General features: G+C 42.8%; 2 protein-coding genes across 14 annotated transcripts in view; both read right to left on the reverse strand.

Moving 5' to 3' along the window:
• Positions 1 to 26,597, reverse strand: part of Dscam2 (Down syndrome cell adhesion molecule 2) — a 205,638-nt gene that overhangs the window by 98,850 nt on the left and 80,191 nt on the right. The window lies entirely within an intron of this gene.
• On the reverse strand, positions 648 to 2,338 carry LOC117218380 (cytochrome P450 9e2). The gene has a single exon (XM_033466709.2). The coding sequence runs from the start codon at positions 2,249 to 2,251 to the stop codon at positions 752 to 754; it is 1,500 nt and encodes a 499-aa protein (XP_033322600.2). The 5' UTR covers positions 2,252 to 2,338; the 3' UTR covers positions 648 to 751.

Raw genomic sequence — 26,597 nt, forward strand, 5'->3', positions numbered from 1 at the left:
CGTGTACGTAGCCTAAAGCTGGCTATTCAAATCATTTTTGTATCGCGCTTGTGCGCAGCTACGAAGATATTATACGATACGCGGACACGGAAATAAAATTTCAGGACGTTGTGAACGTGCTGGAAAAATGCTTCGAACAAACAGTACAATTATCGAGAGATTTAAAGAGTATATTTATTTTTCGCTGCACATATGAACGAGCTTATTACGCGAGAATGTTTCCAGCTCGTGGACTCGGTGAAACGTGCGAGCTGCCGAGAGGAGTTGAAAGCTCATACACGGCGATGAACAAAAGAATATTTGATTCGATTGAATTACAGCGATTCGAAAGAATAATTATTTACAGAAGAAGACCCCTCCGATTTTTATGAGATTTAAATATGTTATACGATTCTAACAACTCTGTCCTTCGTAAGAAAGAGTAAAAAATATTCGCGAAAAACTGTAGCTACTGCTTCATTAAATTTCGCGTATAGGAATACGCCCCGTGGCGATAAATGCGATCTATAATAATATAACCATGTAAATAATTACCGAAAGTAGTTCGAATACGAGGTAAGGAAGAATCGGAAACCGAAATCGCAGTGGAAACAACTTGGAACGATCGAACAGAGTGGAATGATTAAACATAAACGAGACAGCGCGTGTAATAATAAAGTCAAGATTTTTTAATTGGAAATCCTTGCTTATAAATCCGTCAGCTACACCTAAAATATCGGAACACGAATAAGAAACAGAGCTATCGAATGCTTCACAGTTTCGAAACGGTTACCCAAATGCCGGTAACGGGCTCGGGCAAGAAATAATATTTGGACCACTTCAACGGTAGCGCGGTCTTCGGCGACAATTTAATCTCATAATTGTTCAAGAAAGCAGCCAAGCAGGATTTCATCATCAACGTTGCCATCTTCATTCCGACGCACATGCGTGGGCCTTCGCCAAACGGAAGGAAGCTCATCTTCTGTATGTCTTGCTTCCTCTCCTCGCTGAACCGGTCCGGATCAAACACTTCCGGATTGCTCCAATATTCGGCATCATGGTGGATCGGGGCAACCGGTACGTACACGTCCATGCCAGGTTCCAGGCGGACGCGCAGTCCGTCCGAACCGACCAGTTCGCACTCGTTGGTGCATACCTTCTTCAAGAATATCACGGCCGAATGCCGTCGTTGCGATTCGTTGATCACTCGGTCCATGTACTTCAAATCCTTCAGCGCTTCGAACGTTAGGACGCCGTCGTGTTCGGCGATCGTCGTCCGAATCTCGTTCCGCAGCTTCTCCTGAATCTCGGGATACTTGGCCAAATGGTAGCAGACGAAGGTCAGCGTCAACCTGGTAGTCTCGAAACCATCGATGAAAAGGGAGAGCGCGTGAGCGACGATCCTCTCCTCGTTCATCTCGCCCTCGGATTTCTCCATGTCGATCATCAGCTGGAAGAAGTCCTGCTTGGACGTCGAATCGTTGCGCCTGAACTCCAAGTTCTCCCGCACGATACGTCTGAAGAACGCGTCCACTTTCTGCTCCACGAACTTGATCCTGAAAAATCGGGCCACGCACGGTTTGTAGATGAACAGGTTGTTCACGAACGCTTTGAAGAAGCTCGGGTCGAAGATCCCCAGTCCGATAGAGTGGAACGCGTTCGGCGGCGGGTTGTCCTCGTAGCTGTACCCTTCGATGCCCAAGCCGGCGTTCGCCACGGACTCGGCTGTGAACCGTCCGAAGAAGTGTTTCAGCTCGACCTCGTACTTGTCCCGCGACTTCAGCTGCTTCTCCAAGAACGCTTGTTGCTTCTTGCACACCTCGGCCACGGCGGCGTACAGGTATTTCAGGCGGGCGTTGGAGAACGCGTTGGTGAATCGTTTCCTTCCGTGCTGCCACGCTTCGCCGACGGAGAAGAACGGATTCATGGCTAACAGAGGATCTTCCTTCGGCGACACTTGGAAACCATTCCTGTGGAAGTTCGCGAAGCTGCTTTGCAAGACTGTTTTTATCAGCTGCGGCTCGCGCACCACCAACGCGGGCGTGAATCCGTTGTACAGGCCGAACATGCTGTGTTTATTGCACGCGTTGTACAGATCCTCGAAGTGGTCTATCATGCTTTTCGCGACCATGTACACCGGCCCCATGTGGTCCAGAAATGGCCAGCATCTTTCCGGAATCGGGATCCTGCGTCGCTGCCAGAAGGTGAACGCCTTGACCACGTAGATCGCGAGTAGAACGAGAGCCCCGAGGAGCAATGTCAATGTCGCCATTTCTTTGTACGCGCTGCGAGCGATATCGAACCAGTTAACCGCCGATTGCTGCGCTCCGAAGAACGAGACTCGACTGTTAGCGTTTATGCTTCGCGCGTATAATCAAGTGGCGACGTCATAGTTGTTATCAAATTAAGCGGGAGACACGGGCGTCGATGCTGAAAATTGAAACTCTCGCGCCATCGAGATTGATCGGACACACTCCGCGACACGGAACCGTGTTGCATTAATCTGTAAACGATGTCCTGCGAATTTCCTGTTTACCATATATTTGTTGCGCGCGGGATAAACGTAGTTGCCACCGCTGATCGACATGGGCGATTACGAAAATTTCTGCTTCGTATTTAGTATTTTCAATAGCGGAACCCAGCGATAGCTGTATTTGTAGATACGACTGTTCGCACGGCGCAAGATCAATTGCGTAATTAGCTTATGCATAATATACCTTTTGGGTTATCGAAGGGGCTTTAATTAAAAATGCGAACGGTTTTGTAGCGGATATTTCAATTTGATGTACCATATTTTTAACATTTTCGATAACGTTACTAACGGGCTTCGTGCTTTGTTTCGTATTTGATTTGACAACGTTAAATATAGACACTGTGATATCGCGGAAACAAAAACCATTTGCATAAATCAACGCAAATAATCGGTGAGCAAACGGCGCTTTAAAACGACTGTACGCCAATCTAACGTATCGAAGGATCGATTTGGAAACGGTAAAGATAGAATTTGTAGCGTCGAGATTAAAGTCTACGTATCCTCTTCAAGTTTGTTCAGTCCGAAGCTAATTCGTCGATACAGAAAGTCGAAATTGAACCAGCAGAGTTTCATAACTGCGAGAACGAAACGCTACGCCATTACATACCAAATTGATACGTCCTTCATATCTATTACATATGTCACGTTCAATAAAAACTGTGTCGTTTAATACAGATGTACTACCGTTCGATATAGCGACCACCGTGGACCGATGACCTTCGCGAAAACTTTGGTAAGTTTCTCTCGCAGCTTGAAATACGAAAAACTAGATGTTCGAAACTATGACAAACGAACAATTTTCGCGCTCGGCAATCGTATCGAGCCAGGCGCAGTGTAAACTTCGCTTTTATTTTTCTAGTTTCATGAAATTGCTCCGTTTTCTTTTTTCAAATCTCGCTTCTTTTTTCTAAGCGAAGGTTCATGCAATTGAATATGATTTTTTCCCAACCAAATTTAATATTTATCTTGAAATATCGACACGTACCTTTATAATAAATACAGGTCTTGTCGCGCGGTTTCAAGCTTGCAAGCTTTGAGAAGCTTATCATTCTAGGAAAGAATCTTTATAATTTTAGCGACTTTATAACAAAAGATGTGAAACCTTTCATTTTGACCGGCTCGGTAGGTTCGGTACACTATAAGATTCGTTCAAGGGACACGAAAGAACAACAAAAATCTGTGCTATTTACTACCGTAGAGCTCTCGTACCGCAAAGATCTTCGGTCACAAAAACATGGAATCCACGAAGCGGTTTACCACGAGCTAGCAGAGCTAACGAGACAGTCGGAGAAAAGTGGGAAGTCGAGGAGCAAAAGAAGACACGAGCGGTCGATCTTAGAAGCCAAATACTACATAGACCCCGGCCAGTAGTAAGTCAGTGGCAACAAGTTGCGAAAGTTGTTTAGCCCTCTTGGAACCGGTGCGGTGAACGTTCGTGAAAAACTATGATCGTGCAGGGGAGACGGGAGCGATTTTACAGCGTGCAGGTCGGTAGAAAAGTTTTCGCGTGCGGGCAACAAGTTGGAGAAGTTTCGTTATGACCGTGGCACGGGTTCGGCAATGTTCCACGGGGCGTTTCAAAAACCGGAGAACGACTAATCTTACGATATAGAGTCACGTGGTAGAAACTTTCCACTCGGATCTCACGAATTCGTCGGATAAGAGTAGCGAATTGGTTCGATGCTCCGACAAATCTATGATCTTCCGGTTCACGGACGTGTCTTTTAATGCCCGAGATTAGAAGCGAGAAGTGTTGGAGATCGGCTACATACGGTTGGGTTTTAGATAGCGCGGTTTTTTCCGCATAGTAATTGCCTAACATAGTTGTGTCACAAGCGTCCATTCGGGAGCTTTTTTCCCTCTCCTGTTATGCGATTGTTTACTTATGCGTTCCGTGCGAGTAATAAAGTGATTAATTTTTTGGAAACTGTGGAGCGTCGAGTTAACAAGAATGAACATCCCCGACATGTTTTGTTGCTTTTGAATGTTGCAAATTTTACCGAAGCAGCACTTCGAAAGCTAACCTGGTATTAGAAAATGTTGACAGATCTTTTAGATATAGAGTGAATATCATTGCATCTAAGCTGAAGGGCGAATTTTTGGATAGTAACTTTAGTAAACTCTTGAGCTTACCGTAAATTAATTGAAGTATAGTAGCGTCAGGCTACACACCTACCTTTTCCTTTCGAGAAAGGACTACCGACCGCTATTAACAAACTTCATTAAATTCGAGGCTACGATTAATTTTCTGGCTGATTTATAAAGATTGGATATGTTACAAATTAATCAAGAAACGAAATTTTCATTTCATTTGTGACCAGATAATGCTCAACATGAAAGGTGATATGTTAACTGTGAATTCCAATTGTTCGGAAAGAAACATTTGCATAAACGTGAAAGCATTCATTTGAATAAATGTCCGCGGTTGATTTATAGTATCGTGAAACGGTATTTGCTTTGTACAGAGTTACACTCTGTTGTTATATATTACACAATTGTGTAAGCTGTTCATTCAATTTCATAATGTTTTTTCTATTGTATCGTTCGTTTGCCCCGGCTATTCATTAAAGACATACGACTTCGTAATGCAATTGTATCGATGTACCAATTTATTATGGTATATTCTTGTGCAGTTTCGTAATTAGTCTAGGTTATTGCAATACTTTGAAAATATTGGTTATGGAGGAATACCTTTTAAAATAATAAAATATAATTTTCCAACCACCCCCCACACACACCCAAAATAATAAAATAATATTTGTCCAATTAAAGTTTTATAGAAGTTTCGAAAAAATCCGATAAAAATCGGATATTGTTATAATATTGAATTAATTGCAAGTTTGTAATATTGAATTGGTAAAAGTAAATGGTACTTAAAGGTATTGTTATCAAGTCAACGCGTGCGTGAGTACTGTCACGTCGTACGCTCCCCTGGTCCGTTTTACGGGACCCGGAAAACGCACGAAAGATCACCGAGACGGGATCATAAAAAATCCTGGAATTGTGTTCAGAGAGGTACGAACTTAATAGTGAAACAGGTCGCTCACGATAATATCGTTCAGGGGATTAAATAGCGATTTGCGGATGATCATTTTATCAAACGCGCAGCTTAAGTGCCCATTCACTGAACAGATCACCCTATTACCTAATCTAGCAATTGCCTTATATGGTATCGATTGTATCGGGCACATGTTTGATCGAATTACTACACTAAAATTACTAAGCTGTGCATTATCTTAGTTTCTGTACTAAATGTTGTTCCGTGCTCGAATAAGTTTCTGCCGTTCATTAACAGATGTAGAAACATTATTCAGTTACGCACGAATGATCGATCCACCTAAAAGCATGAAACTTTTCGACGCAACATTTGTAAAAGGGAATATGGAAGAAATAGATCGATAAATTATAACAAAAATAATACTTTGTATTCGATTATTCTTTTTTAAATCGATTATTTTTCGTACGAATTCCTGTACGAATGAATTCTTATTCGAGTAAAATGACATTCGGATGCAGGTTTATCTAGACAATTATCCGATTATCTGTCATCCGATTAAAATTTTTCCCAACTCTGTAACCTTATTGGCGTCAAATTGATCGAATTCTGCAATTTTTACTTTCTTTCGCATTTGCAGTTATTATATCCTTCAACATAATAAACATAAATACTTTGTATTATAGTGCAATTTTCAATCACGCGCACGTATTTTTTCACTTGTAACTTACCGATATCTACAAAATACATTTTTCAAATTTTCGTTGTAGGCTCAGATAAGAAAAGTTAAAAAGCGAGAGTTCTTTTCCTTTCGTCACTCTAAGCGATAGCAACATTTCAAGAAAGTATTATAATTATGGTCGCTCTACCATCTAAAAAAAATTCAAGTCGTTTAGCCCAGTTCTAAAAAGGTTATTGCATTTTGAAAAATATCCGAACATTAACCCGAGAAAGATAACGTACGTCGCAGAGGCGCCTGCGAAGACTGTTGATTTTTGTTAATTTTTCATAGAGGTCTAGTGATTTAAGTTTAAAATTACTTAAAATATAAAAAAATATAATATAAATGCATTTTATTTTTACAATAATGCCAAACCTTTAAAATGACTAGATTAACTTAAATAAATATCCATTGTTAGTATAAAATTGACGCCTTAGAAAAGCATGCGCCTCTGAAGCGTATGGTTATCTTTTACGTACGTTGTCATATGGTTATCTTTCTAGGGTTAACGGGCGTCACTGTACACCGTCTACTAGATTCGAAATCTGCCACCGAACAGCAGAAAATTATCCGACTGTCCAATATTTAAAGCACGCGAAGCAGAAACGAAGCAGACATTCCCGTCTGTCTGCATTCAACAGCTCGCTCCGGAGCCGCGGGAAGGCAAGAAATTCAGAGCCGCCGGAACGCTGGCAGTTTAGCTAAACGTAAACGTCTCGTTTCTGGCCGGATCGTTTCGCGAAGCTCCATCAAAACAATAACAGCGCGATGCGAGGGGTCAGAGATTGCGTCGTAGCCGTGATTCGTCCGCGGCCGGGCGTTTCTCCCCGAAGGACGGTTTCGCGGAAGAAAACGCGTCGAAGACCGTTCGCGTCGCTTTCTTCGCTCGTCTCGGAGCGAAGTTGAACGCGCGGCTCTCTCCCCGATGGTGTCGAGTTCTCTTGGAGGTGTTGGTCGTTTCAATTTCTCGGGCATGGCCGGCAAGGAGGAGAGAATAAGTCCCGGGCCGGGCAAGGCGAAAAAGGACGGGGTGATTGTTAGAAATATGAGAAAAACTTTCAACGGAAACTTCCTCCCCACGGTATCTTCGCTGTTAAGACGAGCCCCGCCTTCCCCGCCCTCTTTGTTTCTCCCTTTCCTCTCTCCGTCCCCCTTTATCCCGGGGCGCACGGTCTTTCACCGACTTTTTCCCTCCCTTTCAGCGGTCTTTCCTGTCTTCTAGTACGCGCAGATTTCGCAGCGTACCACGAGTGCTCCGTAACGTAACCTTTTCGTCATTTTAAAACGCTCTGAAAGCCCGTGCACAGTTTTCGGGACAAAAAGCTGCTTTTCTTCCGGCTACGTTAGTTTTATCGTGCTCTGTTCACCTGCCGACTTCCTTCTTCCCCTCTCGCCCTCCTCCCCCCCTCCCACCCACCCTCACCCTCGGCCGCCCCTTGCCAACCACGCGCCGTCGTTGCCGTGGCCGTAGCAATTTCTCCGGCTCTCTCTCGTAGCCCGGCCTTTCATACAACATCGCCCGGCTTCTAGTTGATACTTCCGATAAAAGAATCTTCTCGAGTGTAAAAGTTGCGACGGAAATCTTGATGCTCTTGCTGCCCTAGAAACTTTCCTTACAATTAGCCGCAGCAGACGGCGCCGCATTTTCCTTGAACCGTAAGAGGCGGCAGTTTGGCGGGCCATTCATTTACAATCGTTGTTTTTATCGTTTACCCCTGCTCTGGCCAGAGTTGATTCGAGTACGCGCATAGAAACTCCGCTATCCGATCGCATTTTGTTCACGGAGTTCATTGTTCGTCGAACAGCTGTTTAAACATTTTTCAGCGGCGAGGTCAACGACTCTTTTAAACAGCATCGAAGAACGCGGTTGCTCCGCTCTTTCGTTTTGTTCGCGTAACGGCCACGCGGCTTTATCGTTTTGTTGCTATACGTTCAAAGTAAGCGACGATTATGAAACGCGTCATTTCGTATTTGCTTTTTATCATAGTCGGAGTGCATCGATTGTTACTGTTCGTTGAGATTCGAGGGTGGTTTTGATTTCTAAGCGACACGTTATTTTATTAGATTTTATTAGATTTTTGAAATAAATATTTCACATCATTATTTGAAACAATTGTGACGTTCTTCTACACTGATCTAATTATCAGTCGTGGATCTAGTTAATATCGACATTCTCATCGGCGTAGAGTAACGAGAGTAATGTACACTATTTTTATTTCTAAAAATTCACTTTTCCATTATAACAGTTGTATAATTTGTTAGTTATTTTAGTTAGAGTATTAGATATACTTCGAATGTATTTAACTCATTACCCGTCGCAATTCAAAAATACAAAAAAAAATTAAATTGAGGTTATTAGTTTTATTAAAATAGTTCTCACTATTTTAATGTCTGTATTTTATTTAGAAGTTGCGCAGTTTTTAAAAGAAAGAAATTTGTAAAAGTGTCCCAAAAATGGGACAATGACGGATAATGGCGGTTAACTCTTGTATCTTATTTAAAAAGTTTTTAGACCGGGTTTTATTAACTGCGCTCGACATTGTTGTAAAACTAACGATATCGAATAAATCATTGTTTATAAAATATAGCATTTGAAAATGATAGCAAAATTTATTGAATTTACTTTGCAATGTTATCGGTTTCGACGAGTACATCAATTTTATACGATATTTTATGAAACTGAGTTTCCAATAATCTTCTTTTACTCCATTTAGAATATAGGTTGACAAAATCAATAGATTTGTAGAATTGGGGCGCTACAGTGACGTTTATAAAAGGTACACTTGTTATTGAATGATAGGAGTCGATAGTATTATATCGAACGAATAGTCAACTTTAGAAGCATTGCAAACCTTCGTTATAATAACAGGACGTCGAAAGAAATTTAAAAAAGAAAGCAGTCCGACCAATCTTGGAATCGAGAAAAAACAAACTTTATCAATCTCAAAGATTGCAAAGTCTATCGAGGGAAATCGGAAAGTTATCTAAAACTTCTCGAAGCATGTAATTAAAGTAGAAAAAAAAGAGGAATGCACGAGTCACGATTTTTATTCACGGGGAACGTATGCTGCGTCAAACTCTTAACATCGCGAGAAATTGCTCGCAAAGTTGGAGTTCAGATTAATTCTAGAAACTTTGTCGTATGCTTCGCACATGTGAGAAATTTTTCATCCGAAACTAAAATGGAACTGCGAAACGTAGAGACTTATCAGCTTTGCGATACAACATAAACAGTGGAGAAGAAGTGACAACGAATTATTATTGTTACTGCCAAAAATAGGAATCGACATTGGTATCATCTCAATGGGCTAAAAACGGCGGAATGATTTCAGAGATTGTACGATTGCAATGGGAAGATTAACGGTTCATTCGTTGCAGCCAAATAAATGACATCGTTCACAATATATGGCAGAAACAAATTACGAAATTTATCATACAGACGACTTGCTAACAGTTTTCAGCAGAATAATGTTAACTCAATGAAAGGCTTTAATCTGAAAATATTCTACTTCTCGACTGACCAGCACGTTCACCAAATTTGAGTATCTTCGACAACTATCGAGGACACGTTGTTGGAGTATTTATAGTGAGAATAGACGATTTCAAAATAATAATGATTAAAACGTGTGTTTATTATATCTTTTATTCTTTATGAATTACGTTTAGTTCTGTCGAAGCTACAGACTAATAAAAATCTATTATATTTGTACGCTGATCATAATCATTGTCATGATTATTATTAACTGCTCGATTCTCTTAAAATTCTTAAAAAGACGAATAAAGTATCGCGCATAATTTAATCCTTAACCAAAGCGATTGACAGAAGTTCGAGTTACTTTATTCTTTCAAGATGTGCTACGTCGGACAAAGAATTCGAACGTTAGCAATTAATACTACGTTACTACGTCACCATTCACGGAATTCTTTCGCCGTGCCATCCTTTTACACCGAAGCTGTAGGATCGACGATAAAATAACGCTACATTCCGCGCGTTCACCTGCGCCAGCAACCATAAAAACTCGAAAACCGGCACCAGCTTTCAATCAAACGCAACACATTCCATTCTACGAGCATTGCCGTGTGCGCACTCCGCGAGTCACAATGGCCCGGCGGAACGCAGCTAACGAAAACGCCACGTCCTGCGTCGAAGCACGGCTTCCAGAAACGTTTCTGGAAACGTGAAAACTCGATCAGCGCCGAGCACCTAAACGGGAAGCTGTACGAAAAGGAATCAATGACCCCCTGCCGACGATGTAACGCGAATTCCTTTCACGAGCGAACGATATCGAGATCTCCGGGGAGCAGACTGCGCCAAGGGGTTAGGATAAAAGGTTTCAGCGATCGCCGCTCGGAACGTAACAATTTCATTTTCTTTGTCTTGGCCGGTCGTCGAGGAAAGCCCGGAGTCGTAGGTGGGGGCAGCCGGTCCCGCAGGTGCAAGGATATATAAGCGTGGCTGGAACAATGAGCGCAATCAATGCGGTGTGGCACCCTTTCGACGTCAATCAAACGGCCGGTCGGCGCGGCGCGGCGTACGCACCACTAGCCCATTGGCTCCGATTGCCTTTTGTCGCCCTGTAGTGTCCGTTCTAGCAGACAGAGAGGTAGCCGGGCGATCCGGGATGATGCCCGCCGATCGACGCAGATAGGAACAACCGCGGCGGGAAGGGGTCCGAGGGGTGGAGACGGGGTTGGCAAAGGGGTTGCGAGGTGGACGGGGTGGAGCTGGTGCCGCGGGAAAAGAGAGCGGTACGCGTGAAGAAGGACAGACGCGGGGAGGACGCGGAGCACCCGGAGCACACGGTGGAAGAGGACGAGCCGATAAATGGAATGACGGGCGGAGGGAGCGTGGGCTAGGTCGGGACCAGGGGGAGAGAGAACGGATAGAGAGATTGCAGTGCACGGTAAATGGGGCGAATTCCAGCCAAATACTGCCGGTTGCGACACGCGTGTTGCAGAACCGACCAGCCCACGACCCAATTTCGTGGGGTCGTTCGTCCCCCTGCCGGTTGGACGGCCTCTCTCCCTCCAGGTGCTCGTTCGCGCCCACCCCGATCGTCTCTCCGACCTCCCCGGTTCCCCCCGCCCCTGGGCTCGATCTTCTTGAATCGAGTGCGTACACGCGGGCCGCGATATGTGCTCTCGAGGTAATATCGAACGTATCCTACGGGGGATATACGGCGATCGTTTATCGCAACACGCGAGCCAGGTGAAAGCGATGATCCCGGTTCTGGTTGCGGATGCTTTGTGTTCGCTGATTGATCGAACGTTAATCGTTCCGCGGCATCGAACGTCGGATATTGTCTGTCTTTCGCTCTTTTAGCCGTCTTTATAGGCCGCTCGAACGGCTGCCGGCAACGCGGTTCTTTGTCGCTGGGGTTCGATTAGTGTAAAGGGGATGCGCGGTCTTTCATTCCGATGTATATTCGAAGCGGTAGTTTTGTGCGCGCTCGCTGGATGATACGCACGGACGGCTGTGAGAACTTGGAAGCTTGCGAGGGAAGCTTGCCAGATGAGTAATTAGATCGAAATAATAGCAAGTTGCGGGATTTCGATGACTGATAACTGAAATGAATGCTACTCGTGGAAAAAGCGGAGTGTCGGTGTCGCGAACAGTTTCGGAATTGGGTGTAAACGACATTTCGTAAATGACATATATCGTTGCGATCGATACGAAGAAAATGTGCCCTTGCATTTATGACTTTTCTCTGCAATTCAGCTATTTAACCTGTATATATTTAGAAAAAGTCCAAAAAGTCAGTTTCGGAGCTGCTTGTGACAGTTTTATATACTGCATGAAATTATTTTATAGCCGAACCTGAAAATTCATTTGTATCGCAAAGTCTGAATTCATCGATTTTTAATAGAATCTGCGAGACACGGATAGATTCAGAAAGTACTACTCTAGTCTTGTACAATTCTTACGAGTAGTAACTAACGTATTTAGGATGATTCTGCAAGATGCGTTTGCATTATTCGATTAATTTTGTGTTGTCGAACTTTTTATAGATCGATCACCAAAAGTGTTCGTACCTTTTCAAATAAATGTTGTCGATTCGTTAGATTATTTTACACTGCTTATACCCAGACATTCTATCGTTAAAGTACTTAAAACTATTTGAAGACGAACGCAGCTTCGATGGAATTCTCTGAAGATACCATATTTCTAAAATTTCATTCGGATATGTTCAAACAGCAAGGATTTTATCGACCCGATATAGGACGAAATCGTCATGGCGACGATCAAACTTGACCGATGATATGTTGGCCGAGTTCGGTATTGTATTTATGCGAATGTGCTATCAGTGGGTTGTAACAAATTAAATTTCCGCCCGTAGATGGTTCTCTCATATTGATATTCGCGAGTAATGTATTCGTGGATGGATGTTTCAGCTTGCTGTATCGTAGCTAGATGCGTTCTTAACACGTTCCGTGCCACGTGTACCATCGATGGTACACGCTTGCATGTTTACTTAGTGAACTGAACAAATTGTTTACAAGAAATTTAGAACCGAAGAATCAGTTTCCACCGCAAGAATGGGCGTTGATAAGTTTTTGTTACGTTGTTATGTGTACGAGAATTAATAATCGCACGTAATACATCAAGTTTTAGTAAAATATCAAAGTGTGAAGATTCGAGTAAAAAAAGCTCGGCACGGAACGTGTTAATGCTGTCGCAAGAATATCGAATAACAAGTCTTCGGCTCGTTCGATATTTTGAAATAAAATTTTCATCTACCACCGAACCCTCGTGAAAGTGTCGTGGAAAGAAACGTGTAAAAATACGTAAACGGAGATGGAGGATCCGTGTGTTATCTTTTACCGCGTACGATGGAAGTCTATTGAATCGTATTAATTGAAAACTGATCCAAAGTTAAGCGAAAAATTAACACAATGTCGTTTGTTAGGGAGGCAAATTGTTAAACATGTAGCAAATACTATGCGAATTGCGATCGCTTCAATTTATTCGCTGCAAGCACGAAGTTCAATTTTCGATCCAATCGAGAATCTATTAATAAATAATATCTAAAAACACGGTTGAAAAATTGTGCACGAAAGTTGAAATTCCGTAAAACGGAATCAAATATTGCATCCATTTAGAAAGGTTAAAGCATCGACTAACTAACGAAACAAACAGATCGATAAAACCGTGGCGCGTTCGTTAAAGCGAAATAAGAGTACTAGACGCGTACATAACTTTCCGACGTTCCTAGAAACATACTTTTCTAGATTCAATTTTACGGCTCGCTGTACGCCTACAAAAATAACGTAAATATTTGTTCGCGAGGAAATGGAACGGACGTGTTCCGTTCAAACGTCGCGGGGTATTCCGTTAGTAGCCACGGGTTCGAGTGATTTCTCCTTTTCACGAAATACCGGCGATGCGTGTGATCTCCGTCGAACCGTGTTCTCGGCGTTCTCGGGCAGACGTCGAAAATTCGAAAACAAGAGAAATCTCGACGTTCCCGCGGAGAACATTATAATTCTGTAGCTACAAGGAGAAACGGCGCGAGTCGCGATTTCAAAAAATTTCATCGAACCGTAGCGCGTAGGATTCGCCCGTCCATCGGAAAGAACGTCGGCGGAAACAAATTCTACGGGCCGAAGAAAATTACGCGATTCGAAAGGCTATATATAGTACTCCAATGTGCTGTCTTCTTTTACATATTTTTATGGATAATAATCACCAAACTGTGATTCATAAATTGAAAATGGAGAAATAATAAAGGAAAAATAATGAACAAAAAATATTCATTTTATTCTGAATTTGTTCGAATTACAAATATATCATGTATACAGTTATCATTTCAATAATAACGATAATACGATCATGAATAAATAATCATTTTCAAAACGTTAAACTTCTTGAAACGTATCGTTAAATATATATTTAAATATTTATTTAATTATATGGCGTAGAAGTCAAAATTATACCAGTGTTGGAATACTTTCGTTACCAACTCCAAATACTGTGGTGTGATTTTTTGTGTGAAATATATCACAGTTTGGTGATTATTGTCCACAGAAATATGTAAAAAGAAAACAGAACATTGAAGTACTAAAAAAAATTCAAATATTATTTACGAAAAGTGGGTGCCCCATTGGATCCCTCCATCGGTGTTGATTACGCGTAGCTTCGGCCCTGTCGGACAGAGAGAAGCGAGCAGCGAAGCTCATGGCGGCAAAACATCGTGTACATGTTGATGTCGAACATTTTCTCGATCTACTCGAAATGTATATCGTTCCGACACTTTTACCGGGCCGTTTCTTCTTCAGAAATGTCTACAGAATCCGATCCTGGGCAGAGTTTTCGTGCCGAACGAAAAACTTTTCGTAAAAATGCAAAAATATTGCGCAGAAACTGCTCGTGTCGACACTTTTTTAAACTTTGACATGAATTTATTGCTATTTAGGACCAAAAACAATTAATAAATTGCATGCCACTATACTCGGGAAACTCTCCTCTATCTTTTAACACCAATTAGAACTTTCTAACGTTTGTACTTTTCACGCGATACCTCATTTTTGTCGAAAATTTTGGGTTTTTACAAAAGTTCGTTTATTTAAAAAACTGAGGGTGATGGAGCAATTCGGTTTCCGGATTCTTGTTCAGGGAGCGAAGCTCTACTAGAATTTCATAGTGGCTATAGGAACTCAAAAATCGTGTCGGACAGTGCTACCGATACGATGCGTCGGCGATCGGAACTTCGAGCGACGATGCCTCGGAAGTGAAAACACGTGACTTGCGGCGGCGTTCTTCCTTGCAGCCACAGAATTGTGCGCGGCGACGACGACGGTCGCATTGATCGATCAACCTCGGGGGTTATTGACCGCGCGATACGTCGAACATCCCGGCAAGGATGTATCTTCGATTATCCGGGTGGGACGGTGTGATCGTTCCTTGCGCTCATTAGCAACGGTAACGCGATCGTCGGTGCCTCTTTCTTCCTCCGTTGGCTCGGCGTAATCAAAAACTCCCGTTTCCCAGGTACGAGTTCGCGTGTCGTTTCACCCAATATTTCCATTTCATAAACTTTTCTCTCCTAGAGACGCGCGCGTAACCGGATGGAGTTAACAAGATGTAAGCCGATAGCCGGCGCATCGAACGGTACCGGATACCTCGAACCATCGGCAACGAGAGAGCAATCGATAACTGCGTCGTGTAATTATTATACCGCGTCATTAAAATCGCCGCACAGTGGCGAGCTGCGCCCACTCGAATCCGCGCGTCGAACGCAATCCGAAATTTCATTTGTACCAACAAGTTCCCCTCGTTCGAAGCCCTCTCTACCGGCGATCGCCGATCGTTCCCTCGAAATTTCGATCCGCATCGCGAATAAACGGCCGGCGAATTCGATCCCGCGGTGCTCCCGGCGCCTATCGTTCCGTTAATGAATCACGAAATATCAATTATTCCGTGCCGCTTCGAAATTATACGTCCGGCCACTTCGAACGTAAGATCCAATTTCAATCGAGTCCATAATATTGTTTACTCGGGTTGATTAGAGTTTAATATTTCAATGGTCGATCTTCGCGACGCGACCGTTGTGTGTAGGCGCTCCGAATAAAATGATACCGTGGAATTCCGATGGTAGAGCATGGCGGAGGATCTTTCCGCGCGAGATAGTCAGGACTGTGTTTACCTTCGAGCATGATGTGGATCGATTTTAATTGGAACTTTGTTGAAACTACTAAGGGCAGTTTTAGCACGACGAGATGGGATAATAATTACGTTCTACTTCTCGTTTAAATACATCGTTGTGGTCAATGAGTTGCTTCGCTCGATCTAATTAGAAAATGATCCGTCCAGTTAAAATCATACCCGCTGTCTCTTCCAATCGCGATAACGTGTCTTTTTCAAGACCATTTTTCATATACAGGGTGTTCCATAATTATGTTAACACTGTGCCGTCCGCAGATCTTAGATATGATTCTTTTGTTTGACGCCGGCATAATAGTGTGGCGGACCAGACATAAAAAGACACGTCCTTCAAAAGCGGGGTGTACACATGCCTTTTTCGGATTTTCCCGACGCAAGGCGTACACCCCGCAATAAAACAATAAAAACGTTGGGACACAGCTTCGGACCATAGGTCCCGGATCACCCCGGTCGGAAAATCTTCGGGAAAGGCCTTCGCCCTTCCCGAGGACTTTCCCTTACCAATTTCGAGGACTTTCCCTTACCAATTTCAAGGACTTTCCCTACCAATAAATACGAGGACCTTCCGACCGAGAGAAGTCAGTTAGCAAGTTTTCCTCCGACTCTCAACGTGTCCATATTCCTGTATCATCCGTCACTCGTTTACCTTTATCTTCTACACACTGTACCTCATCGCCTTTTGTTACAAGTTATATTAAAGTTCTCGTTATATAAAAACCAAAAAAACTCTCGGATTATTTTATATAAACCGTCGCAGTAACCCCTGCGACAAAATAGCTTGGAAATTTTAGATTTTTAAAAAAATTTCGAAGATGGCGGTAATATAAATTCCAAAAATTAAGATATGTCATCGAAGAATTTTCGTACTTAATTCTTAGTTAAATAAACACAATGCTAAAGTTAGCTTGCTGCCTTTTAACACCCAAGAAATATAGTTCAAATGTTATTTCAGTTTTTTCAAATGGCACCAAAGTGGTACCACCGGCATACAACAGATAGTTTCTGCATGGCACCAGCGTGCTGCCACCGGACGGCATAGTGTTAACAATGGAGGCTTCCCGAGGTCGTTCCCGTAGCGAAAATTCAATCCGCGGTTTTGTTTACGAGTTATTAACGAAAGGCACCGACCAATGAGAGGCGAGATCGGCTGGCGCTGGGCGGCCGAGCTAACGAGCGGTCGAAGCCCAGTTCCGCTGATTGGCTCGGCTGCCTAGCGCTATCAATGGATAAAGTTTTTCACCAATGCTACTTCTAATGGCGAACACAGAGCGTCAGAATTAAACAAATATTGTTGATTCGTTAAATAGTAATTATTAGCTAACACGTAGTCCACGGGTTTTCGAAAATATTGATAATTGTAAAAATGGCCGATGTTTGAAGAAAAATCAGCTGTCCCAAAAATTCGACTTTATGTGCTCATAAAAAGTTAAACAATAGACGTATAAAAAAATCGTAAGCTACGTTGTAGAGTACCGTATTCAGAATATCTCCATGAAATTTCAGGTAAGCTTCCGGAAATTTCGTGAAACGATTTTTCATCAGTTTTTCACGAGTGATTTCGGGCTGAATAATGTAGTTACGAGAAAGACATAGGAAAAAGTTTTAAGAGAACATTTCTCTCTGATAGAGTAAAGTTTTTTTTCAGCTTTGCCTTCGGTCGCTAAATGTTCGACTTTCAATATAACATTCTACACGCTCGAGGCTTCAAGAAAATAGAAACTAGATCGATGTCTTTTTAACCGTTAAGGTGCTTTAATGTCTTCCTTTAAGAGGTCAACGACCGTGATTAACGCGTTATTTACCTTGCAGGGGGTGTTCTCGTCGCGCTCGGTGACGCTAGCGTAAATCGCTGGCGTAATCCGCAGTCTGCTAATAATCAAACGTCCAGCCGTACAATGCCAAAAGGTTGTGAAAGGACTTCCATAGAGCGCGCGTCGGTGTTTGCGCAGACAATATAAGGCGGCAGCATGGTTTTGGCCGACAAGTTAACGAGAGTACATTCGCTATCCCGAAGTTTATCGCTTTCGACGGATTCAAGAAGCCACCGGAGATGCTTGTCACCCGGCATTATGGCAACGTTGCTTTGCACGAGGGAAAAGGCTGAGAGCCAACAGATGAACCAAGGCGGACCTCGAAGAAAGGGAAGAAGGTGGAAAGGAAGGAAGGAAGGAAGGAAGGAAGGGAGGAAGGAAGGAAGGAAGGAAGGGAGGAAGGAAGGAAGGAAGGAAGGAAGGATGGGTAAGGACACCGATGATTTCCCAGGAGAGAACGTCTTCTCGTCTTCTTTCGCCCGCCTCTTTCTACTATTTCCTCGCGTCGTTCTAGACTGCCCGCACCCTGGCTCCGCGTCTTATACCGGGCAACGTCGTTATTTTATCTATTCCGATGCTAGCAATTTCTCTCCGGATAGGACAATGGAAAAGTCTAGACTTCGCTCGACGAATTTTAATATTTCAAATCGTGGACACGGGACAGCGGAATCAGAAACACGTAGATTCCCTTACGGTCAGTTGCGTGAATTTCCTTTGTCGCTGACGAGGCCGAGGCAAAATGAAAACCTAAAACGTTGGAGGAGAAGCATCGCTCTAAATATCGATGCACTTTCGAAGCAATTTTTGTAAATGTTGAAACAATTAGTGTTCGATAGTGTTACTCTTTAAAGGTTAATCCTTCGCGGACGAAGCCGCTCGACGGGCGAGCGTCGCTGTGGACTACACATATTGGATATAAAATAAAAATGTTATAAGATATAATGTTATAAATATGTGGAAAACTTTGCTGGTTTCTCTGGTAGCGACACTGAAAGACTGACTCGACAAACTGAAATTCGTTCGGAACCTACGGTTAAATTAATAAATTTATATTAATAATTAATAAATTAATAAAAAAAACGGTAAAAAGATTTTTGGGCGGCTAATTTGCCGACACTCGTCCGCAAAAGGTTAAAACCTGAAAACTGTGATTTCATCGTGCCAACAGTAACGAGTCGTTACATACAGTGGCTCGCGAAAGTATTCGAACACCGTTCGAGATAGTTGAAGTTAAATAACGCGTGTCTTTTATTGTTGTTCTCGTTCCAACTGATCGCAATTTTTCCGAAAAATGTATTAGGCGTTGTTCGGTGAACTGGTGTCCCACCAACGACTGAAACAAATTAGACTCGTTCGGTACAATTTGAAAAAAGTTACAGCGGTACGAATACTTTCGCGAGCCACTGAATTTTCGAAATGTATCGCGCGCGTCGAAAGACAGCGAAACGAATGCGGCGCGAACAACGCCGGTATCAATGAAACGGTAAACAGTAGGCAGCCGCGTTAGTTTCATTCGCGCGAAGGGACGCGCGCACGGCCAACGAAATTCCCCATTCGTTTGCACGAGCGATATCGCTTTCTTATCGGCCGTAACAGCGGTCGCAGGCCGCACGCTGTTACATTTCACCTTGACGTCCCATAATTCCCTGTAATTTAATCTCGGATTACACGCAGAGTCGCGCGCGATTTTTCGAAACTCCATCTTCGTCGGTCGATGTTATCGCGGCTAAAATTCACCGCACTCTACTTTCCGCCGGCTCGAATTTCACGGAATATTTGTTCCCTCAAAATAAATAACATCGCGTGTCAATATTCGCTGGATTTAGACCGGGCGCAAAAGCCGAGCCTGTTACACTTCGATAGCCATTGTGCCCCATCCTGCGGACGCGCGTCACGGAATTTCGATAATTTCTGATTTCATTGTACCGGCCCACAATTACGCGGCGCCGTTCGTTCTTTTTGCGCCGTGTAACACGAAGCCTTTAGCTCGATTTCACTGTGCAAACGGAACACGGTGTTTCGCGCCAATCCCCGGCGCTCTCGTCCAACGTTATCAATCTATTTTTCGTCGGGTCGGCTGCAATTCCGAAAAGGAAGTCGTAATTTGATCCTCTTTCGCGTGAAAGACCCCGGTATGCCGCTGTCCTCTTCCATTTTCTCGGGCCATTCACCTGCGGAAGTCTTATCTCGGCGCAGCAGCCGCACTTCCGCTGTCCCGTTCGCCGCCGTCGAATCTTACAACCGCGTGAACGCGATCGCATATTCTCCGAAAAATTCTGAGTAGGCTCTTTGCCCTATTTCGCGTCGATCGTTGCTGTTGCATTAGCAGTTCCGTAAGTTTTGTATGCATTTAATCAGTCGCGAATGTTCGCTGTTAACCTTTAGCCTTTCGAGCTATACGATATCAAACTTCCCTTTGGTATTAGATAAAACGTAAAGAGAAAACATAATAAAAATGATACAAAAAAGAATATTATCGCCTGTAAAGGTTGGCAAAAATGATTATTATACAATATGCTTCAACGATTGTTTTAGAGTTCGTAAGGATTGTTCGTGTATAACTGTTTCAGCGTGTACGGATATAGCAGGTCTATGCAAATATTATAATCGTAATAAAATAAAATATTAATAGAACAGAGTGCGTTGTTCAACGGTACTGCCTACAGTGATTTGTAAATTACAGAGATATAATACGAAGATATTCTGAACATTTTTTATGTTCGGCAATATTCGATCTCGCGAATCGAAAAAATGCGAAATGCCGAATACAAATTTTGTATGCAATATTCGTTCCAAAAATTAATGTTTATCGGGATATTCTCTATTTTTTGTTACTCAAAGTGCTGTTATCGTATAACGTTTGTATACGTTTGTAGACTTTTTCCATGTTTCTAAACGTTTTCCACCTTTTCTGAAATCTTTGCCGAATACTTGAAAGTACTCGACGTTTTACATCCGTGTAATATGCAATGCTTTGAAAGCAGCGCGTTCCATGTAATGATTAAATTCTGTAATTGCAGCACAAAATTCCTTCAACATTTCTAGGAGATGAAATATAAACTTGAAGTCGCTGATTACCGAGTCGCGCATGTTTAAACTAATTTACGAGTATGTGGCTCGAATTGAGAAATTAAACAATTGAGAAAAATTGAGAAATTAAACAATTAAGAGAGTAAAAGTGATTAAACGATTATCTAACATGTAAAACGAATCGCTCCAAAGATGAAGGTAAGCATCGGTGACAGATATCGCATCGTCGGCAAAGCTATCGCAAGTAGAAAAAGTCAGTGAATGGTCGAACGCGTCGTGCAACCGTGTCCTGGATGCGAAGTCTATTTTTTATATGTAAATTTTCAAAATTTCATTTTACAAGTTTCTACGATCTACAAATTTACTTTATCCCAGATTAAAAATTCAACTTCCGTTAGTTGTATAACCAGCACATTTCTTACATTCTCGTTGTAGGCTCAGATAAAAACGTTGAGAAACGTGAGTTTTTTATTTCGTTTGTCGTTCCAAGTAACAGCAAAGTTAAAAAAAAGTATTTTAGCTATTATCTAATAGACTAGTCCTTCCATCATCTAACAAAAATTCAAATCACATTAGGACCAGTTAAAAAAATTTACACCGTTTTTAAGCACTTTTAACCCTTTGCGCTCAAGTGGTGACTCTGAGGCACCACTAAAAAATTTGTTATATCACGTTTCAAGATAATTTTTATATTAACAAAATTTTAATTTAAAAGATTGCTAAGAGTGCAATTATTGCGCGAGTCCCAAGTGTCAATTTCATGCGCATAAAATGCATTTTGTCACGTATAATAGAAATACTATAAGTTAGAAAAATGATTTTATATTTAGAGTTAAAATAGCTTCGAGTGCAAAGGGTTAAGTACACGGTCGTCACTGCATCTCAAGCGTTGAGAGATGATATTTTCCATTTTAGCCAAATATTTATAGTTCATCGTTACTTGAATTACATTATCATGAATTCAACAGCTTGCATCAAAGAGTCGTAACAATTTTTGATGTTCACTGTTGAAATTTTAGCCTCGAACAAAAATTAATCTATAGTTTACTTAGTACTAAGATACTAAGATATCGGTTTACATTTTCGTCGGTTCCGTCAGCGGGCAACGACGGTGATGTAAACTGTATATAGTAGATACCGCGATACATCATCACCGGTACCATTAGATATACATCGTACCCTGACTGTTTGGGGGTCCCAGCGTCACGTATACAATGTGAAACGCGACAAATAAAACGTCTCTGATTGGTGGACAAGACGAACCCAAAAAGGGTATAAAAGAAGCGTTTTTTCTTACCGGACTCTCAGTAGAGTTTGGTCGCTCGATCGTTTTCGCCCATATACCTTCTCTCAATAAAGGAATAAAATAAAGTCCTTTTTAAGAAAAGAATTAGAATCATATTCATTTTCATTCCATAATCCCAACATTCACAAATCAACATTTTTTCATTTACACAATTTCTGTTTTTGCGGATCGTATCGCGCGCACGGCCGGCCGAGGAATAAATTGGGGAGCACGTCGAGCTAGGAAATTCGGTTTGGAAGGAGACGAGTATCCTCGGATACCGCGGCAGCGTGCCGGAGTATCGGCGAAATCTTACGGCGGTTCTTCCGCGCGGGCGCGTGTTTGTATTCAATTACACGCGGGACGGGTTAAGCACGTACCTGTAACGCGATAACTAGAAGCTCCTTCGGTATCAGCAAGCGATCTCGTGTCTATCAAAAGAGCAACACGGTTAACGATCCTCCCACGGCACGTAACATCGCGTGTTCAATGGCGCCGTGGGGATTCGAGTATCAGGGACGGTGAGACGAGACGGGGGCAGCCGCCGTTCGCAATCAAGACAGCGAGGACGAGGACGAGGACGAGGACGAGAGGACGCGTCTCGAAGCGCCACACCTGCGAGCCATTATACCGTGAATTATGGCCGCGCGGGGCAGTTAAGACCGCGTTCTCGCGTTTCCGTAACCAGAGGCACGGCCGATTGGCTCGCGAATTCGCAATCCTCTCGAGGGGGAGGCGGAGAGACGAGCCGCCATCGAGAACAGGAGAGGAGAGGAGCACGTTAGGTGCGCGCCTGGAGTCGCGAGATAAGCGACTATGCAGGTGCTAGGGGATGCCGGAGAAAGGAAAGGGGTGGCTCCGCGAAGCAATGGTTGGCTAGCTGGGGGACGAGGTCCAGAGGATGGGGACGAAACCCGGTGTCCGGCACCGAAGGCTGCATATCGGTGCTGCGAAGAAAACGGTCCTCCGCATTAAGAATTTGTACCCTACGGATATAACCAGCAACGGCTGGAACGGTCTGATAAACGATTTTTCACGGGCACTCGGAAATTGGACTGGGAATACACGGTAACGCGTTTATGTTTTGCGCATGGGAAATTGTATGGCATTGCCCGGGAATAATGGTATGGTTGCGCGGTCGCTGAACCTTTATGGGATCGCGCGTTTGAAAAGTGGCGCGGGGCCGAGGGTGGTCGGATGTTACCGCGACGCGCGTGTATTCGCCGAGCTACAATCTTTTGGGGATGTTAGCGCGCTTTGGGTGATTTCGGTGCTGTGCAACGGGTAGGCTCTTTTCAAATGGTTTTTGCAGAAACTGTTCTACAGCTTTATTTTCAATCGATTTCGAGGATACCTTTCTAACTTAACGATGATTTAACGACTTTCGGAGATCGTGGGGTTTACGAATTGTCCGATGGATATGTTTGTAGATCTTAACGCATCGACGACCGAAAAATCTCGAAATTTCATAGAATTAAAGTATTTGAATCGATTAAATTAAACTTGCGAAGCAAAATTATACGACATCGATTGCTATTTCCAGGTTCTTACCTCTTGCGAATCTTAATAAAATTAAGAAATTTTTATGGATTAACGTAGGAATTAAATTTTATATAATTTCGTCACCGGCATATGGGTGACGCGGCAGTCAAAGAGTTAACTACGTTCTAGAATCGAGCGACTGTCGGATCGCGGTCCGATAAAACCCAACAATTCGAACGCTTACAATTTAACTTTTCCTTTCAACCGTTTGCACTCGATGCCATTTTAATTCAAAACCCAGTAGAATTTCTCCGACTATCGCATTTATGCTTATGAAATTAAGTCTTGCGACTCGTGCATCGGTTACAATTTCGACAGCTTCTCTTAAATACAAACAAATTCGACTGTGCAAAAGTGATCTCGGCGAAAACAACCTTGGCATAACCGCAGAGTCGCTTTTCAACTGCGAAAGGTTCATTCGCGATTAAATAAAGCGGTTCGGTTGAAAATGAATAAGATAGACAAAGCGTTAAACGCGATAAATTTCTCCGACTATCGCATTTTATGCTTATGAAATTAAGTCTTGCGACTCGTGCACCGGTTACAATTTCGACAGCTTCTCTTAAATACAAACAAATTCGACTGTGCAAAAGTGATCTCGGCGAAAACAACCTTGGCATAACCGCAGAGTCGCTATTCGACTGCGAAAGGTTCATTCGCGATTAAATAAAGCGGTTCGGTCGAAAATGAATAAGATAGACAAAGCGTTAAACGCGATAAATGATATTAAGTCAAGCAATCAAAGATAACTAATAATTGATTTCCCCTGGCTTAATGAAGACGAACGAGGATCCAAGAAGGAGGTGCGGACCCTTTTCGATCGCAATCGAGCAATTACGTTAAACGGCAGATGATCGTTGCCGACCGTTCCAGATGCGGGAGAAATTAGTGGCCCCTTGATCGGCCGAAGTTCCTTATCAGCTGGAATCGGTGTTGGGCGAGGCCGGATCGGGTTCGATAGTTCGGTGGTGAATACACCGCTTTCTGCCGGACCGTAGTAAAATTGGCTGCGCCTTTTGGTTGTAGCGAGGCGTATAAACACGTATAAAGGTTACTCGCGCAGATGATCTAGCACGATAGCGCCGGTTTAACGACGCCGACCCCTTGGTAATAAGAGGCGTCCCGGCGACTACGAGCGACGCTACCGACGCCTCGAACGGCCGGCTGCGTCGCTTATCAGCCCCGTTTATCAGGCTGGCCCGTGAACCGGTGTACACGACACCCATTCCTTACTTCTATTTAGCGGCAATTCCCCGACGAAACGAGGCCGCAGATAGGGATTTCCCGCGGAGACGAGAGCACGGCGAGAGCTGCCCGGGATCGCAGGTATCCCTGGGATCCATTGTCCCTTCGCGAACTTCCGGGATTTCCCTGCTTACGATCCATGGTATCGCTTACACCGCGGCCCCGAGCTGCTAGTTCGTAGAAACACTTGCGAAAAGAATCGCCGAACTTCCGGTTGAACAGAGCCCGGTCGACCAGGATTTCGGATCCTTTATCGAAGCGACTGTTTCGAGAGCGTTCCGGTAACAGTCGGAATAAAAGTATTCCAAGTTTTTATTGTTACTACCAAATCGTCTCCTCCTCCGGCCTTTTGTCGGTGCCGTTGCAAGGGTTCCCGGAAAGATATTGAATTTTCTTGCGGACATGCACGCAGGGAATTTTCTGCGGTCCGAGAGGAGATTTTTATGTAATGGGCGGCCGGGAAATATCGAAGTTGCTTCGAACCCTAATCCGTAAGATTCGCTCTGCCACCTTTCTCGATTTTTATTACGGTGCCGGCTCAACCGACAACTGTACTTTCGAAAATACAGAGAATTTATTTAACAACGTCTGGAAGCGCGAGCATTTATTCTAGTCGTAATTCTTGCAGCTTCATTCATTCGGCATTAGTGGTTAGTATTAGGTCTACCGGAAAGTTCTGTCCGTTTTTGAATTGAAATATAACACAATTTTCATACATTTAATAATATTTATTGTAGAATATACTTTCCATCGTTACTAATGACTTCTTGCCTGCGTGATGGCAACTTGTAAATGCCATTTTTCAAAAATGATTTATTTTTAGAGCCGAAGAACTCGACTAGTGCTTGGTTGACATCAGCTTCAGTTTTGAATTTTTTTTCCTGTAAAAAGTTTTGCAAAGAGAGAAACAAGTGATAATTGGAGGGTGCTAGGTCCGGGGAGTATGGTGGATGTGACAGAATTTCCCAGCCTAGCTCTGCGATTTTCCAAAGAGTCGCCAAAGCAGCATGTGGTCTGGCATTATCATCGGTAACCATGTTTTCACGATCGCGTTTCACTTAATAATGACATGAGACATCTTTGTTTCAGTTTATTTAGGAGAATACATGTGTATAAATGCAATGATAAAGAGAGATAGTCATATATGTCTCAAATCAACATGTGCATATGGATTGAAACTTGAAGTGACACTATCGGACAGAACTTTCCGGTAGACCTAATATAAGTTTTGAAAATCTTTGGAGTATAAGAGGCAATTAAGAAAAGTATAATAATCAAAATCTTGCGCGAAGTCATAATTTCTTGTAGTTGTTCAACCATTTGTCTGATAATATCGACTCAGGATTTTGATGGGGTTTTACCGCACAATTTATAAAATCTGTGCGTTATCGATTAGTTTTAACTTGGACCGTAGTACCACTCTTACATCTTACACATCTTACTGGACATACGAATTGCCTTTTGTTATAAGAAATTGTGCACATCGAAGTAGATCTAATCGTTGCGACTATAAAATCAGGTGTATAAGGTAAAAAGTGGTAGACTTTACCAACTTAAAGTTGATAGACCGCGGATCTTTATGGAAAATAATAATGATCTTCGACAATTGCAACAAAAACGACTCAGGTTGAAATTTCTTTCTTTCTTTGATAACTTAAGTGAGTTGAAAATAATACGTAGATGTTTTTAAGTTCTTGGAATACTTTCATTGTTTTCAATCTTAATTACCCGGGTCATATATGTCTCAAGTCAACATGTGCATATGGATTGAAACTTGAAGTGACACTATCGGACA

This window comes from Megalopta genalis, chromosome 4 (genome assembly GCF_051020955.1).
Source record: "Megalopta genalis isolate 19385.01 chromosome 4, iyMegGena1_principal, whole genome shotgun sequence".
NCBI lineage: Eukaryota > Metazoa > Arthropoda > Insecta > Hymenoptera > Halictidae > Megalopta > Megalopta genalis.